This window comes from Botryllus schlosseri, chromosome 2 (assembly GCF_051294905.1).
Source record: "Botryllus schlosseri isolate E-star chromosome 2, Bs_hap1, whole genome shotgun sequence".
Classification (NCBI taxonomy): domain Eukaryota; kingdom Metazoa; phylum Chordata; class Ascidiacea; order Stolidobranchia; family Styelidae; genus Botryllus; species Botryllus schlosseri.
This window is the reverse complement of record NC_137237.1, coordinates 38,657,317-38,675,206: the sequence shown is the minus strand read 5'-3', so window position 1 is coordinate 38,675,206 and position 17,890 is coordinate 38,657,317. Positions and strand designations below refer to the sequence as shown.

Here is a 17,890-nt window from a genome sequence, read left to right as displayed (position 1 = left end):
AGACTCTGGGAATTGAATATAGGCCACTAATTTGGAAATGAATTATAATAATATTCTGTTATAAGTAGGTTATGTCTTCAATCGATTTTAAACCGGAAATTAAAACATAGCTTTCAAACAACAGCCGACAACCATTTTCTTTGACAGTTTATGAACATGACAGCTCCTTGAACTTGAATATACTTTAATGCTCCCACCCTCCCTGCTATATCATGGCACTGGAATTCAAACCCGTTATTATCTTCTGACAGTTGTTGCCAAGACAAGTGTGCATGTTATGAGGTGATTGTGTCTCTGAAACCAATATCAATATCATCACAGCCCTTCGAAAGGTGAAGTTATTCGTCAGCGACGATGGCTCGACGATACTTCTGTTTTCTCATTGGCACGGAATTCGCCTTTGGAGAAGCATCGGGCACGAGAACAGCGGCTGGACAAATATCAGCGTGGGTTCCGCATCGGCCATTCTCATGTCAAAAGGGGTCGCGGTAGACTCTGTGTTTTATAACGACGAGGTATGTAGGCTACTGTTACATCGTTGTCATAAAAAGTAGGACTTGTCTTACAAATTGGGAACGGATCCGCTCAACTTGAGTCACTTTGGGTATTGTCTTTACTTATTCGTGAGTCGTTGTGCATGACTCGATATAGTCGTTTGACTCGAGACATTCTATTTGACCTGGTCCAAGTCCTGTGTCTAATCAGACATGGGATGATTACTTCATGAATGTAATCGATTGCGATTACGATTACTTCTGAACCATGCGATTACGATTACGATGACAGCAGAATCAGCAAATAGTCGATTACGATTACGATTATTTTGGAAAAGTAATCACGATCACTCACGATTACATCTATTTTGCTTCCTAAAACTTATCATTGGAAGACAATATAGCGATTGCTATGAAAAGGCTTCATGAGAGAAGTTTTTTTATTTTGAAATTAGACGTCATGATGTCATTTGCTGTTCTTGTCATAATATACCAGTTGCATGGTTTCGGCTATAGAAATAGGCATGTCGGTGCCGGCCAATACCGCGCCGCGACACACCAAGAAGTGCTACCTTGGCTGAAACTTTGTGTATTTGTCCATTGTCCATAGCCGCGCTGGATAAACGCGATGGATAGTCCTGTCTTCTCAATCTAAGTCCCACAATACAAATACCACTGGCGCATCCACCGAGGAAAATGATACCCCCGTGCAAAAATGACAATTTCTGGAGGCGTCTCACGAAAGTTTTTCATTTAGTTTGGGGGATTCCAATAACTTGTGAGTTTAGGCAATATGGCAAGCGGTAGGTCACGAATTAATAACATAAAATAAAGTAATAAATTACGTGCCCTAAATTTTCACGTTGGGCGCAACTTGACAGCAAATACAAAGCGAATCCATATCGCATCAAAACGTGTCTTTCAGTTTTTGTGAAAAGTCCGGTCGTAAATTGGGGGGTCTGGGGGACTTAACCCGCCAGAAGTTTCATTGATCACCCTCTGGAGACCCAAGACGGCCATTTGAGGGGGCGAAATGCTGTTTCGGTCCTAATTCTAGTTGATTTGGACTCGAAACCAAACTGTAAACACTACGACTTGGACTCAGACTCGAGTCTCAAGATCAATGGTATCGACATGACTAGTACGGTATATTATGAATACAAGGGATTCGTTCATCCAAGCAGAGTCATAGAGAATGAGTTTAACATGACTTGGACTGAGTCGCGAGTCTTAACACTAGGACTCGCACTCGACCATTTACTCACCCACCTGGACTCAGACTCTGAGCGAGTTGAAAATGACTCGACTTGACTCGAGTCGAAACTTAGAACGCTTTAAATACAATATAACACTTACCGTACTTTTCAAGGTCATCGGAAAACAGTGCCGTAGCGCTTTTGCGTCTTTTTCCGGCAATCACGTGTCTGTGGCCGTGCTCTTCCTCAAGTACGAAGAAAATGAATCGGCGCAAAATTACGCCTTCCACAAATATCCGCTGACTGATTTCCGACCACCATTGGTGCATGTCAGGTGAGGAGATCGATATTATTTTATGTAATGCAAATTTCATTTCTTCATATCCTATTGCACGCCGCCGCATGGAAGATGCGAACTGATTTTGATGCAAAACTAAGGTAGTTTTTGCTTCTGCTTTTCATGGAGTAGAAGTTTATGGTGTTCTACTGGAGCTTGAGTAACAACATCAGCCACGTTATAGTTAGGGTTGTTATCGTAGCAGAGTCTTGGAGATACAGAACTTCGATACACAGTTGAATAATATATTCATATTGAAATAGACCAGAATATTTTCAAACTGACACTCGTCAGGCAGACGTGTACCAACTGGGTCAGATCATGTCAGGTGATCCAGAAAAATTTCAAAATGTACCTCCACCATCTCAGATTGTCATTAAAATTGGCATGGTTAGAAAACTTTTACTTCTGCTTTCAAAAAAACAAATCCCATCGAAATCGGATGAGTAGAACCGAAGATATGGCCGTTTAAAAATTGCTGTTTTTGTGATCACTCAAGCGGAAAAAATGTCAGAAATTTATACATGTAATTTGAATTTGCTACAATTCGTTCAAATTAGGGTTGTTGAAGGTAACACTTTCACATTTGTTCATTCATGTCCTGCTTGACACTTTTTCGTCTTCTTTGACACCTGGGGTTGCATATTCTGACCTTTAACCTCGCTTTTTTGGTAATGTATTTGAAAATCATTCATGCGTGACTTCATTTTCGATTGCAAATATTTCTTGGTGACCAGGTGATGTCATCAAGTGTAAGGTATCATTGGAAAGCTCTTGACAAGAGCTTTTAAAAACAAAAATAACATTAGTTACTTTTAAATCGTAACATACCATAAGAGCGCCATGACGCTAGCTTGCAAATTTATTCAAAATCCTCCCCTTTTCAACAAGAGCAAACTCTGTAAAGCAACTCATTCCACCTTTATTCTATATACAGTACCGTGCCAAGTGTTTTATACATAAGGTAGTCAGTATAACTCAGACAGATAATTGCTGACATAAATTATGCTGACAATAATTTGAGATATTTTTGAAAATTTGAGAAAATTTTGCTACACAGTTTGAGGTGACACACAATACTTCCACAACACTTCAGAATTCACAACTGACAGGATAAGATGCGATGTTTTATGTACTCTACACAATACATTCGGGCAACGATCAGCACTAAACATTAAACAATGAAAGGAACAATGACAATCAAAATCAATATAAGGTCCTGCGGGTTCATTAGTTTTCATACTATTAGATAATAACTATTTGCTCATATCAGATATCTATTTATCTTTGATGATATTTCTTCCAAACTTGTATGACTTTCAGTGCTGATTCCTTTGTCAGTTGGTATTGTCCCCGATTATTAAATAAACAAGGAACGTCAACTGTGCACAAAATGTGCTGGAACGGTGTCCAACAAGAATCTTTATTTTGAGGCCAGTGAAAAAACTCTGATGGGCCTTTTGGGTGCATGAATTCAACTAAGGCATCGTCGTTTGCCTTGTCAATTTCTGTGACCATGCCAATGTACCAGTTTTCATCATAAACGCAGCATACAAATTTGTTTTTGATAATTTCAATTTGAAGTACATTTTCTTGGTTTGAGTCTTCATCTAATTCAACGGCCAATAAATAGTGTTTGTCTTGACTGACACGTTTTGCTCCCAGTTTGGTTGATGACAATGGCCTAAAATAATGGAATGCCCGAGTACCTTTGACTGTGGTAGCGAGCCGAAATCGCCATTCCAAAAAAGCTCTCGTAGCATCCAATTCGTCTTTGAGCAAATTGATAAATTTTATTTTGTGGAGATTTTTCACGCAATAGGACATCATTTCTTCCACGTTCAAAAGTTGACCATTCAGTGGGCGTCTCAGACTTTCCATTGCTGTAGCTCGTTTTACAGTGCCACCAATGCCATCACATGGCGATTTACCATGGCTCGTGGCAAAAAAGGACCACGCAGCATCCACTTCGAAGTCAGCTTTGTGCTTGCACAAATTGACCATCGCCAAAATATTCCACATTGTCCAAGTTGTGAATTGTACTTTTGAGAACTTCAATTGTCTTTTGCTGAATCAGATACACCATTACTGCATCGTGCAACAACTCTTCCGATAAAAAGCATAGATTTAAATGCAAAATATCGTTGCTTGCAGACTTGTAGTAGCAAACTACCGGGTGCACAGTGCAGCATTGGTGAGTCCAATGATACCCTTGCGCTTCATTTTGAATGTGGAAAGAATAATTGTCCGCAAAATCCATTAATACAAGAGCTGTTTGCTGATCCATATCTTGTTTTCGTTTTTTCAAATATAAAGACTGTGAATGCGAAATGTGATGATGTGGTGCTAAATCTGCAAGCTTTTTTAATATCAACTGAATAAAATCAGTTATGGTTAAGGTTTGAGTTATCAGATCAGTTCGGTCAACTGACACCCACTGTTTGAACGAAATAAGTTCATCCACATCCTCAAATTTTGAGTCAAGCAATTCCTGAACGGGTTGAAATCCGGGACAGTTTGGGCAACGCTGTAGCATGCAGTCTCTATTTTCAATATTGCAGACTGCCAATTGAAGCAAATCTTTATAAGTTTTTTCAATGCGGGCAGCATGCAGCAAAAGAACAACATTTTGATGTATGGTACAGACACATACGGCACGTGTTCCAGATGATCCTGCACTAACACACCATTTCGGCCTCAATTCACAAAATTTTGTGAATCCACTTTTTGCATCCGGGTTTTGCTGTTTATACAGGGTATGGAATTCTTTCAGAGTACATAAAAGTAGACGTTTTTGTTGATACACATTCTTTTTAATGCTAACTCGGTCTTTCATCCCTGGCATCAACCTGCTATGTTCGTTGTTTTCATAAAATTTCACAACTTTTTCAACTGCTCTTGTTGAAAAGGGGGAGGATTTTGAATAAATTTGCAAGCTAGCTTCATGGCGCTCTTATGGTATGTTACGATTCAAAAGTAACTAATGTTATTTTTGTTTTAAAAAGCTCTTGTCAAGAGCTTTCCAATGATACCTTACACTTGATGACATCACCTAGTCACCAAGAGATATCTGCAATTGAAAATGAAGTCACGCGTGAGTGATTTTCAAAGACATGAACAAAATCATAAGGTTAAAGGTCAGACTATGCAACTCCAAGTGTCGAAGAAATCGAAAAAGTATCAAGCAGGATATAAATGAACAAGTGTGTAAGTGTCACTCTCAACAACCCTAATTTGACCGAAATATAGCAAATTTAAACTACATGTATAAATTTCTGATATTTTTTCCGCTTGAGCGATCACAAAAATAGCAATTTTTGGACGGTCATAGCTTCGGTTCAAGATGACCTTTTTTGATGAAATTTGATTTCCTGAAATCAGAAAACACAGCTCTGTAAGGCAGCCTATCTTCATGACAATCCAAGATGGTGGAAATATGGCCTGTATCACCTGACATGATCTGACCCAACTACAAATCTAGTAATTTTGAGTAGTTCTAATTTTAGTAGAGGATTTTGAGAAGTGAGTAGTTTGAGTTCTAATTGTAGTTGTGCATTTTAAAATGTGACTAGATCTAGCTCTAGTTGTAGTTGCAAGATTTGAAAAAGTGAGTAGTTCTAATTCTAGTTCTAATTATGAGATTTAAAAAGTGAGTAGCGTAATTTTCCATGTATAATCCGCAAAGTTTTCACGATTTTTTGCCCTAAAATAGGGGGTGCGTATTATACATGGGTACAACAAGCCATGAAAAAAATCTCTCTCGATAAAAAACGTGAAATCACACCTACGGTATCTTTATGTTTGTTTCCAATCGCGCATCAATTTCAGCCATCGCGCGTAGTAATTAGTGGGAAGCGTGTTACCAATTAATGAGAGTCGTGTGCAAAAGCACGCGATCTCCTCCTGAGTTGGTTTGCCGTTTGTACGCGAGCGAAATTAGGTCACTAATAGACACTCGCGCGCGGCAATTCTCGCCAATTCATCGCGTCAACGACAGGCCCGAACAATCGCATATGCAATTTATACATACCGTAAACCGGGGTAACTTTGGACTTAAGGGTAACTTTGGACACTAAGCAGTAAAAGATTTAAATGGTTATTGATGGAAAATGGTTGCCGTTGGATGTCCAATTCTTTTTCATGAGGCAAGAGTACCACAAGTAGTCTCAATAAAAGATGGATTCATTTCACTACAAGTTAAACTTGACATGAACATTGATAAATTAATGGAGGGGGTCAATTTCATCAAAATTGATGGCCATTAAACTTCTTACAACCAAACATAGATAGCATGTGATTCATAGATTCAAAACTTGGCAGCAGATACCTCTAAGTAGTCTTAATGCATGGCAAAAATCTCAGTGGGCTCACCCTTAGATCAATACAAGAAAATGTGATGTCCAAAGTTGCCCCGTAAAATTTCATCAGAACGGGGCAACTTTGGACAGTGGAAAATGTGATATTGAGAGCTCTGGAAAGTGGCTGCTTCATCTGTGTCAAAGTGTATCGTCGACTATAGTCATTATGACCGGCCTGATGGCTTTTTAAAATGGAATGAGACGGTCAACAAATTAAGAGTTTGCCAAAATATGAAAAATGGGTAGGCAATGAGTTGAGAGATTGTAATCGGGCGTAAGCTACTTCAAAAACTTATCACATACTCCTAAAGATGTGCCTGCTGAATATGGGATATCGTAAATCATGACAAATATATCCATCAGAGGACATAGTAAAGGGAAAGTGATTCTTTTAAAGAACAGTAACATATTTGAAATCGGCAATAATTCACGGTAACAGCTTAATGTTTGCTGTCGGTTGCTGACACTGCCAGTGGGATACCCCTCATCACCATATATATGTTATTTATAAGTCCAAATTGGTGAAGGCATGAGGAAAAATTGAGATAAGGGATGAATAAGGGAGCATTACCCTTCATAAACTACCTAATTTTTTTGAGGGGGGTGGATTAGGTAAAAATCATGCTATAGGCCAGACAAACTATTTTGTTTCAGTTTTAGCCACTGATCTCATCAACTCTTGCCAAATAAGCCTTATTTACGAGGTTTCATAAACAATAGAGTGTAAAGGCATACAGAAAACTACATTGTCCAAAGTTACCCCACATGCAGGGGTAACTTTGGACACGGATAATTTACGAAAATAAGGTACTTATTTATGACCATGAAGATTTTGGATTAGGTAATTCTCATCTTTGCTCCATGACCCATGAAAAACACAAAACTTGCCTCCCCTACACCCCAGCATTTCCAAGATACAGAGCGGAATTGTAGAAAATTGTTCAATGTTACCCCGGTTTACGGTACACAAGAGGCCATGTGCGCAAGATATAATTGCTTGCGTAATCAGTCGCATCTCCAACAGACCTGTTGCGCATGACATAACCGTTAGCCTAGGCGCAATCACATCTGTAATAGGCATCGTGCGCAAGATGTCGGTTCGTTGGCCTAAACTAACTCGCCGCCGGCCTCGCAGACTTTGGCTGCTATCTACTATCGTTTAGAGACAATACCGTTAATTGTATAATGATTAGCAATCGCAACTGTAAAAGGTCTCCTCGTGCTCAAGATGTCGCGCCGCCCGCCTCGCAGGCTTTGGCTGCTATCTACCATCGTTTAAAGACAATCCCGCTAATTGTATAATGATTAGCGATTGTTGTGTAATGATTATTTAAGAGTGACATAGCAAAACAGAATGACGTCGTATACGAAATCGGAACTATTCATGTACTGAAATGCAGGGTGCGTACTATACATGGGTACAGGCCTTTTCCCAGAATTTACATGCTATTTTAGGGGTGCGTATTTTACACGGGGGCACACTATATTCGGAAAATTACGGTAGTTCCAATTCTAGTTCTAGTTGCAAGTTTTGAAAAGTGAGTACGGTAGCTCTAGTTTTAGTTGCAAGATTTCAAAAAAGCAGGGTTGTAACCAAGTCATTAAGCTCCGAGTCACAAGTCATTATTATACATGGGGCGTACTATACTTGGAAAATTATGGTAGTTCTAATTCTAGTTCTAGTTGCGAGGTTTGCAAAATGAGTAGTGCTGGCTTTAGTTGTAGTTGCAAGTTTTGAAAAGTGAGTAGTTCTAGTTCTAGTTGCGAGATTTGATAAGTGAGTAGTTCTATAGCTCTAGTTGTAGTCAAAAGTTTTGAAAAGTGAGTACGGTTGTTCTAGTTTTAGTTCAGAGATTCAAAAAGTGAGTAGTTCTAGTTCTAGCTCTAGTTGTGAGATTTGAAAAAAGTGAGCACCGTAATTTTCCATGTATAATGCGCAAAATTTTACCAATTTTTCACCCTAAAATAGGGGGGTGCGTATTATACTTGGGTACAGCAAGCCTTGGAAAAATTCTCCCTCAATCAAAAACTTGAAATCACAGCGTTCTTCATGTTTGTTTCCAATCGCGCATCACCTCTAGCCATCGTGCTCGTAATTCGTGTTATAGAGTGTGACGCGCTGTCAAATAGAGAAGCGTGTTGCCAATTAACGAGAGTTGTCTGCTGCACAGCACGCGATCTCTTGCTGAGATAGTTTGCCTTTGTACGCTATCGAAATTAGGTCGCTGATTGCTACAAGGGTGCGCGGCAATCCTTGCTGATTCATCGTGTCAACAGCAGGTCTGAACAATCGCATACACAAGAGGCCATGTGCGCAAGATATAATCGCTTGCGTAATCAGTCGCATCTCCAACAGGACTGGTGTGCCCGACATAACCTTTGGCATGAGCAATCGCATCTGTAATTGTAATAGGCCTCGTGCGCAAGATTTCGTGTGTTGCTAGCATGAACTATCACGTCGCCAGCCTCGCAGACTATGGTTACTATCTACTTTAGTTTAGAGACAATGCCGTTAATTGTATTATGGTTAGCGATGGTTATGTCATGATTGTTCGACAGTGACATCGCAAAACAGAACAACATCGTGTATTAAAACACAACTATTCATGTACTTCGAATGCACGGTGCGTACTATACATGGGTACAGAATTTCCCAGAATGTACATGCCATTTTAAGGGTGCGTATTATACATGGGGGCGCACTATATTCGGAAAATTACGGTAGTTCCAATTCTAGTTCTAGTTGCAAGTTTTGAAAAGCGAGTACGGTAGTTCTAGTTTTAGTTGCAAGATTTCAAAAAAGCAGGGTTGTAACCAAGTCACTAAGCTCCGAGTCACAAGTCAATCTCACTTTTACAGTTTTGACTCGAGTCAAGTCGAATCATTTTCAATTCACCACCGAGTCAAGTCCGAGTCCAAGTCATCGAGCAGAGGTTCGAGTCCAAGTCATGATGTTGTGACTGCAGTCCGAGTCCAAGTCATTGTGTTGACTGCTCAGTTTCCAGTTAAAGTCTTGTTAAACCCACTTTTACAACTGTTTGGTGATATCGAATGGTTCTCATTTATAATATACAATTTTACTCAATTTTAACAGTTTCTGGTCGCATTTTCAAGCACCAGACCAATCGACCAAATCCCAATAGGGTGGTTACTTAACTGTTTTTCGAAATTACCATGAAATGTCGGTCTTGGCCGTCTGAGTCTCGAGTCATATGACTTGGTTCGAGTCATGCGCAATGACTCGAGTCCAAGTCGAGTCAATACACAGATTGACTCGAGTCGAGTCGAGTCATTTCAGTATTTTGTGAAAATGACTCGAGTCAAGTCGAGTCATCAGAAACTCGAGTCATCAGAAACTCGAGTCATCAGAAACTCGAGTCATCACAACCCTGCAAAAAAGTGAGTAGTTCTATAACTCTAGTTGTAGTCAAAAGTTTTGAAAAGCGAGTACGGTAGTTCTAGTTTAGTATCGAGATTTGAAAAGTGAGCACGGTACCTAGTTCTAGTTTTAGTTGCGATATTTGAAAAGTGAGTAGTTACAGTTCTAGTTCTAGTTACACATTTTGAAAGCGGGCAATTCTATTTCTAATGCTAATTCAAGTTCTGATCCAGTAGTTTGTACAACTCTGTCGTCATTGGTTATCAAAAGCAACCAGTAGCAGCCAAGTAGCAAAATTGTTGCCTCAATAATTGTATCACCAATGGTATCACAGCATAATGCATACAGTGTCCTAATATAACTTACAAAAGCCCTTTTTTTTGCTGGTTCCTAAAGATTTCCATTCAATTAGAAACCGTGCCATTTTATAGCCTTACATGCATAATCGGAATTCTGTAATCTGTATCTAAACCTGGCGTTTGTTTTTACAGCTACCGCGACTCTTTGATACCGTGCTGGTCCCGAAACGGAACCACTCTGGCCGTGGCAGTCAATCAACGCAAACCGAGCGCGACAAAGATATTTCTGATTCACCCGATCTCAGGCGGTCTGATCACCGTCAGCTTTGCGGATATTCTTGAAAACGCCGTTGACATGTTAGTCTTTATTCTAGTACTGAGCAGTTTGGTAGGGAAATGGTGTTTTAGAACTCGGCTGTGTGACCTTTTTTGGACGTGGACCAGATGTTTGTACTATGTATACACATTTGCGCTTGTTCGAAAATAACTTTTGTCTTCAAGTTATACTGGCTATTCAATGAAATTCTTAGGTAGGCTAAGAATACGCTTCACACCAAATTTGGCTCAATGGCTATTGGTGTTGAGATATTTTACATATTAATAAAAAAAGAATTGAAAACAATTCAAATTTTACTGTCAACCCCATATGCGTAGCAAATTTTACTCAATTCTAATCTGTAGAAGCAAAGTTATTGATGCTAAAAATTTTGGATTCGTAATCATAGCATTTATGGTGCGTAGTTCTATAATAAGTATATAAGTATAGAATTTACCATATGTTATGCTCCAAAAAGGTTACTGCTACTAGTTAGAATTAAGCCAAATTTGTCATACACCATTATTTCAGACAACTTGATAACATCATGGGATGGACAGTCGAATTTGAAAAAATAAATCTTTTAACAAATTTAAAATTCTCCAAATCTAATAGCTTTGCCTATACATGTTGGGAATTGAGCCAAATTTGGTGTACAGCGTTTGTTTAGCCACCCTACCAATTTTAGCGAATTGCCTTTCAAATTTGATGTCAAAAGTTATTTTAGAACAACCCCAGTAGCCTATAAGTACTTCCACCAAACTAGGCCTAAAATACTTACCTTAAAATAATATTTAATCTACTTGGAGATCGAAAATTAGTAGCCTACTTTTACTTGTTCTTGAATAGAAATATATGAATCTACATCCTACTTGAGAACCAACCCAGTCTAATTGTCGCCAATTCCCAATATTTTTTCTCCTTTTATGGCCGATGCCGATATATATTTCAAAGTGTGATATTGGCTCGGTGTTGTCGGCAAAGCGATAATTATAATTGATCAGCGGGGTTGTTCAAAAATAACTCTTTTCTTCTAATCTTACTTGTTATTTTATAAAATTGTTACCTTGGCTAAAAAAAACGCTCGCATCAAATTTGACTCAGTTCCAACCTGTGATAAAGAAGCTGCAGGAGCACAAACTTTTGTGTGTTAAAAAATAGTATTTGGGAAATTCTTTGATCTGAATATACAACAACTGCCCAACAGAAAAACTATTATCTAAAATCCAAAATTTTGAACGCCAGTCACTTTTTCTACTGGTTGAAATTGAACCAAATTTGCAATGCATCGTTTTTCAGACAACTTCATGAGGTTGCCATTCAAATTTGAAGAAAAAAGCTATTTCTGAACGACCCTGTTGGTCAGGCTCTAATTATAATATTTATTTGCTTTCTGGAAAATTATTTCTGAATGGTCAGTGGTCAGACTGCAGTATCAAGTGATGACTGCCGTAAAATATATCAACTCTAAATCTCTGATTTTATTTGCTAAACCCGTCTCAAAGACTTATTCCAGCGGCCCTTGTTACAGGAGCTTCTGGATCACTGGCCTAAGCTGGACCGCGGACCATCTGTTCCTGGCCTGCGTGACCAGACAGGGCGCCGTGTCTTTGATATCGGCCAATGGATTCGTCATGAAGATTGTCGCGCAGAGTCCCGCTGAAAATTTCGGGCCCGGCAATTTTCTGCCGCTGGAAGGCTTCATGGGGTTTAGGCGGTAAGGGAGCAGAGATTAATTAATAACATTTTCTGCTTTGAATTTCGAATCCTTGGTCAAATAGGAATCTATAATGCATTTCACATCTTGCCCAAGTTCGGTCAACTTTAAGTTTTGTAGTGACTAATAGTTATTGGAAGATCTGCTGGATTGTGACTTGGTTATGACTCTAGTCATTTTTTCAAATGCGATAAACGTTGAAAATGACTCGACTTGACTCTCGAAGTCATAATTATAAAAGTGAGATTGACTTGTGACTCGGAACCTTGTGACTTGGTTACAACCCTGGACCGAGTCCAAGTCAAAGTGATCACTGTTCATTATCGAGTTCAAGTCAGGTTCAACTCACTTTTTTGAAAAGCTCTTCGCTGATATCAAAGACCTTGCTATTGTAATATAGGCGAAGGCAAAAAGGTGGAGAACCACTGGCGTACATCAATGTGGTTTGATTTTATTTTCTTTCATTCCCGTTATTTTTCTTCAACTTAACAATAGACAAAATGTACTTGAATATTGTGCTTTTCTCATACCCAGGCCGGCCGTCGACACAAAGTACCCAGACATCGAAGACTCGACAGACACGTCCCTGCAGTCTACCGTGTTGCCGCCCAAAAAACGCAAGCCGCATTATTCGATCAGCATGCATCCGACATTAAAATTGCTGCTTTGCGCGGACGGTTACTCCGTGGCCGTCTTGAAGCTGGCGGACAACGTGACCCATGCGGACTTGATCGTTAGCAGTCTGGCGGATGTTGTTTTGAAAATTTGGAGGGTTATCAACTGCACCGGTTTACAGGTGAACTTTTATGGTTATTAGTAGGTCGATTTTTTTAACCTAAAAAACAGGAAGATTTTGACTTGAAAATCAAAATTTTGACATTTTGTTACCTTAAAAAAAACTAATTTTGACCTAACGTATGCAAATTAGGTGTTTTTCCACAAAATGTTAGAATTGTGCTACTTATCTTCATTGCTGGTTCGAACTGTCTGTCCTTACGAAGTAGTTTGACCTGAAAAAACTTCTTTGACTCAAAGACTGACAAATTTTTACATGAAAAACTCTCTTGTAACGAAATCAGGCCCTTTGAAGAATTCCAGTAGTTACATCACATATTACGGTAAAAATAATGAAAATTGGTTGTAGTACAACAAAAGATACTTTCCTACATTCTCGGGTAGAAAGTGTCTGTCCTGACTAAGTAGCTTGCCAAGAACGGAGAAAGAACATTCGGCAGCAGCAGTTGTTGGCTGACAACACTCAAGTTGCACGTACACTGCTGGTGACAAAACGTGTTGCTTCATTCTGGCAATGGTGTCTACATCACGATTTTTCATCATGCGCTTCTTGACATAGAATCGTGCGATGCCCACACAGTCTTGCTTCAGTTGGGATATTGCGTTACGTTGAGCATAACACAGTGTCAACCTATTTGTTTCATTTGAATGTTTATGATTCACAATGAGCAGATAATGCGGCATCTAATACGATAGGCCTATAAAACAGGCAACAAGCTGTAAAATTTCAAACGATAAGTTCACCGACAGTGTAAAATCTACGATACAAACGAAATGCAGGTTGCAAATAAATTTAGAATGTCTAAAAAAGTTTGACATTTTTTGACCTAACGGTACAATTTTGACCTAATTTTGATTTTTTTGACGTGTAAAAAAATCGCCCTAGTTATCATTTATTAGCTAATAGTTAGCCTGATGTTTGGTCAGACGTTGAGGTCAGTAACAAAGTGCTTCCTTTTTTTTGTAGTACGGTAATGAAGTAGATAAAATCTCTCATTTGACTCACCCTTATCAAGCTTGACTCAAATTTTTGCCCCCATATTTTAGGGATTTGAAAAAGAGGATATGTAAACGGTTAATTTATTCACCCAACTCTGATCGCTGGTGAATTGACCAAAAAAAAAGTCATTTTTTTAAGTAGGTGCTCTGTTGAGCCTACCTTTTTTTAGTTAATGTTCGCGTGATACGTGGAATGAGCTGTCTTGACGTGATTTTTTTGCCGTGGTAATTAAATATTTATTTATGTACCGTATGGTATAACATTTCCACCCCCAATCACCCCGTTTGGTATATTCGACCTCTGTTTCTCAAGATGGGCACCCCTTATCTACTTGCACTCCAATTACGTGCGACCAAATGTACTTTCGAAACCACTTTCTCATGCATTTACCAGACTTTGCTGCTTCCCCTTGTAATTAGTATAAAAGTTTGGCGTTACTGCTACGTGAGTATCGGCGTGGATTAGTTGACTAGCTCTTGTTATCAAATTAGTTCCTTTAGTTATAGTTATGCCTTTAGGTTTTTAGATGCTGCTTACTTCCGCTACTCACCGAAATGGTGATGTTACTCGCGAATTGAACTTTCAAAAGTAGTATATACTTTTGGGTTATTTATATGCGTCACTTTTTGAGCGAAATTATCATAATTACCGTGTAAAATAGCATCTTCATCACGGTAAATGACTGTAATTTTAAACATTCTACCTATTTGTCAGCAGTCTTTTTGCGGTAGTCATGAAGCTACATTTTGCACCACTGGACATTTTATTTTGTTTCTCTTCTAAGGTTAATGTGTTGGAGCCGCTGTCGTATTTTCTTCCGTTAAAATCCGAGAAAGCGCCTTCAGAAAAAGAGGAACGCTGGAGAAATATCGTGAAAACGGTCCGTTTCCGATTATTTCCTGACGGGGCTCGTGATGTCAACGATGACGAAACAATGGAAAAGTCCCCAGAGCAGCTCGCCTTGATTTCAGCTTTGTAAGTTGCATGTACGACGGGTTGAAATCTTGTTGTCAGCCACGAATAAAACTACGAGTCTAGAGCAGAGGTGGACAAGCAGATAATTATGATCTTGTAATTAGACTAATTCGGGAGAAAAATGCCGGTTTTATGAAGGAGGGTTGGAGGTAGGGGTAATGAATGTTGCTACTACTCCCTACCCCTAAACCAATAATAACTCCATAGTTGTGAGGTAGCGTGATTGGAGATGGTCATTGGTCATGTTGTGGTACGAAACTACAGCCCTTAGTGATGAGACCAATTTTTCAACCTTTTCAGCTTCGTGACCATTAAATAGCGAGATGAATTTTGCATATCGGAAATCCTTCGAAAACCCTAAAACGTCGTTACGGCAAATATGTGGATAAAGCAAATGCAGGAAACTTCAATATAATGAGAATTGTCCCTTTGCCTTTTTGATGACAGATGTCCTGTATGTGGTTCTATTGAAGTTTTACGAGGCACGGTCCATTTGAAAACAAAATTGATTTGAAAGAGAACCAAACTTCAATGTGCAATTGAATAATGTTTATTCATATTGAAATAGACCCAGCCATTGTCGCCTGGCACACATCAGGGGTAATCGTCAGCTACTAGTAAAGAATTGGAGAAAACATTGTATATCGACATTCTTATCATCAAATATGATCTCTCCGGCATGAAAAATTCGAGTAAAGTCGATTATATACAATGTTCTGCATCAAATTTGGGCGACTTGACTTGTGAGGTGCCGTGAAAAAATTTCAAACTGCTCTCCATGAATCAAACATGACTCGCAACTCCAAGATAGTGGCTTGATCCGAACACTGGGTCTATCTAAAATAGCGAGTCCAAATTCAAAAGATTGATTCAGAACCTAAATCCACTACAAATGTCAAGACCCATTGTTGCGATCGGGAGACAAATATTCCTACCATCTGCACATAACAAAGACTTGATTTGCTCTACGTTGGTTTCATTTTCAGAATGGAAGATTTAGACGAAAGCCAATTCAATCAGAGTTTGGGACGCGAAAACTCAATCGTCAAAGATAATTCTATACAAGGTAGGCCTACAGTTCTGATACGATCTGCTAGTTTGAAATAGAATTTAAATCGAAAAACACCGAAATTTTTCAATTTTTCTTAGCGTTTGTGACTTTATTGGTGACCAATGTCCAGGTATTAAACATTGAAAGGGGGACCAATTGTGCTGTACATCCATTTTCACCTTGAATTCTATTAAAGCTATTAGAGCATGAAATTTTTATGGCTATCTGATGAATTTGTTACTTTAATGATTGGGCTTGCTTCCAGCCCGCGAAAATGAATATTTTGTAGTAGAAAATTTTGGATTTTAAAAATATAGTATCTACTGTGACCTCCCATCATAATTCTGTCACTGCACTCACCTGAATCACTATTGCATTTACACTAATATATCAGCCACACCAAATATCCTGCTCTACTTTTGCAGTGGAGCCGAGATTCCTGGTACAGGACTTGACATCGTGTCACGCTATCCTGCTCTCTACTCTGGCGCTCATGAAGATATGGTCTTCTCAAAATCGTAATCATAACATTTGGAACGCAGCACCAAACGGGGATCAGACCTTCGCAAAAGAAGAGTTGATGGACATATACGTTCTCGCGTTCAAATTATATTGCGATATCCTTCTGCAGGTAAAGTCGCCTAAAGTCTGTTTGTTGTGATGATGCAATTATTATTTGGCAATGGCTTCAATGTTTTCGAATTCACTCATTCAGTGAGTACGGTAACTACGATGCGATAGTTATCGGAGGCCTAGAGACAACTCAAACGTAATATTGGAAAGTTCCCTCAATGCCGCCTTTTTTACATTGTATATCTACAAGTAGTTCTATTGAAGTGTCTGCAAGCGACGGTGGCAAAGTTTGTTGAAAGAAATACGACTTTGCTGATTGCTATAGCACAGCATAGCCGATATATTGATGCGTGCCAAGTGTCGTTTAATTGGAATGTAACGAAGTTTGTGTAAAAGTCTTAATAACTTTAATATAAACTTGTCCGAGAATAGTTGCATGCTACATTTTCGACACCATGCAGAAAAATATATTCTGATCTTTGAAAACAATATAAAAGTTGATGTTTTATTTCTATGATTAATGAACAAGCATTCACCTTCTTGCATTTTGGAATTGATTTATAAAATTCTAATATACCGGGCAAACAGACAGATGACTTGCCACGGACTGGCACTGGTCCTGGGACCGCCGTTTGAGAACCACTGGTTTACACATGATTCACACTACAATAACTCGGTTTTTATCACTCATAGTTAACTGGCCTACTGATCAACTCAGCTGTTGTACGGTATCGATGTTTTGCTAATGAAATTGCATGTCATTTGATATTTTCAAGGTTCAAGACATCGCAGACATCCTACCCGACGACATCATCACAGACATCAAATCATCACCAAAACGCTCCACCCTACGCAAACTAATAACGGCTTACTTCTCGTCTCTCGGAAACGGCGTTCTCTCTCTCATCCGCTGGACCGATCTGTCCACGCCCATGTCGCTGATAGTGCCGCAGTTGGTGGAGGAAGTGGTACGGTCTACGTTGTCGTGTGGCGCGTCGTCATCGGAGGGATGTATCAGCAGGAGAGATATGAAGCGTAATGTCAGCGGGGCTTTCAAGTTTTTGCTCAGTGCGGAAGACTGTCTCGCTGATCAATCCAGGTAGGCATTTTGGATTTCGATTTTAAGAGCTTATTGGAGTTATTAATTGTACAATTGAACATGATACTCATATTGAAATAAACTGGAATATATTTACGGCTGTCGCTCATCTGATACGATTGTTGATATACAATGTTCTTTGCGATTCTCTACTAGTTGCTAATAATTACCCCTGACGAGTGTCAGCCGAAAGTATTCACGTTCATTCCAATGTCAATATATGTATCAGCTTAGATTTTCTGTGAATTTGTTTCAACTATTACAATTTTGTCAAGTAGAGCATCACTTTTGTGTGTGGTAA

At 39.1% G+C, this 17,890-nt stretch overlaps 2 protein-coding genes across 6 annotated transcripts in view; both read left to right on the top strand.

The window, feature by feature from the left end:
* Positions 1–17,890, top strand: part of LOC145434617 (testis-expressed protein 9-like) — a 65,571-nt gene that overhangs the window by 11,050 nt on the left and 36,631 nt on the right. The gene's annotated exons all lie outside the window — the stretch shown is intronic.
* Positions 1–17,890, top strand: part of LOC145434612 (ciliogenesis and planar polarity effector 1-like) — a 57,736-nt gene that overhangs the window by 7,217 nt on the left and 32,629 nt on the right. For 4 of the 5 annotated variants that reach the window (XM_080311949.1, XM_080311951.1, XM_080311948.1 and 1 more), the window contains exons 3-11: positions 322–515; positions 1,864–2,024; positions 10,256–10,420; positions 11,911–12,096; positions 12,631–12,892; positions 14,676–14,866; positions 15,853–15,932; positions 16,343–16,548; positions 17,267–17,589. In XM_080311949.1, coding sequence (XP_080168075.1) covers positions 322–515; positions 1,864–2,024; positions 10,256–10,420; positions 11,911–12,096; positions 12,631–12,892; positions 14,676–14,866; positions 15,853–15,932; positions 16,343–16,548; positions 17,267–17,589 — 1,768 coding nt within the window. The remainder of the gene's footprint in view (positions 1–321; positions 516–1,863; positions 2,025–10,255; positions 10,421–11,910; positions 12,097–12,630; positions 12,893–14,675; positions 14,867–15,852; positions 15,933–16,342; positions 16,549–17,266; positions 17,590–17,890) is intronic. The other variant, XM_080311952.1, reaches the window with a different exon arrangement.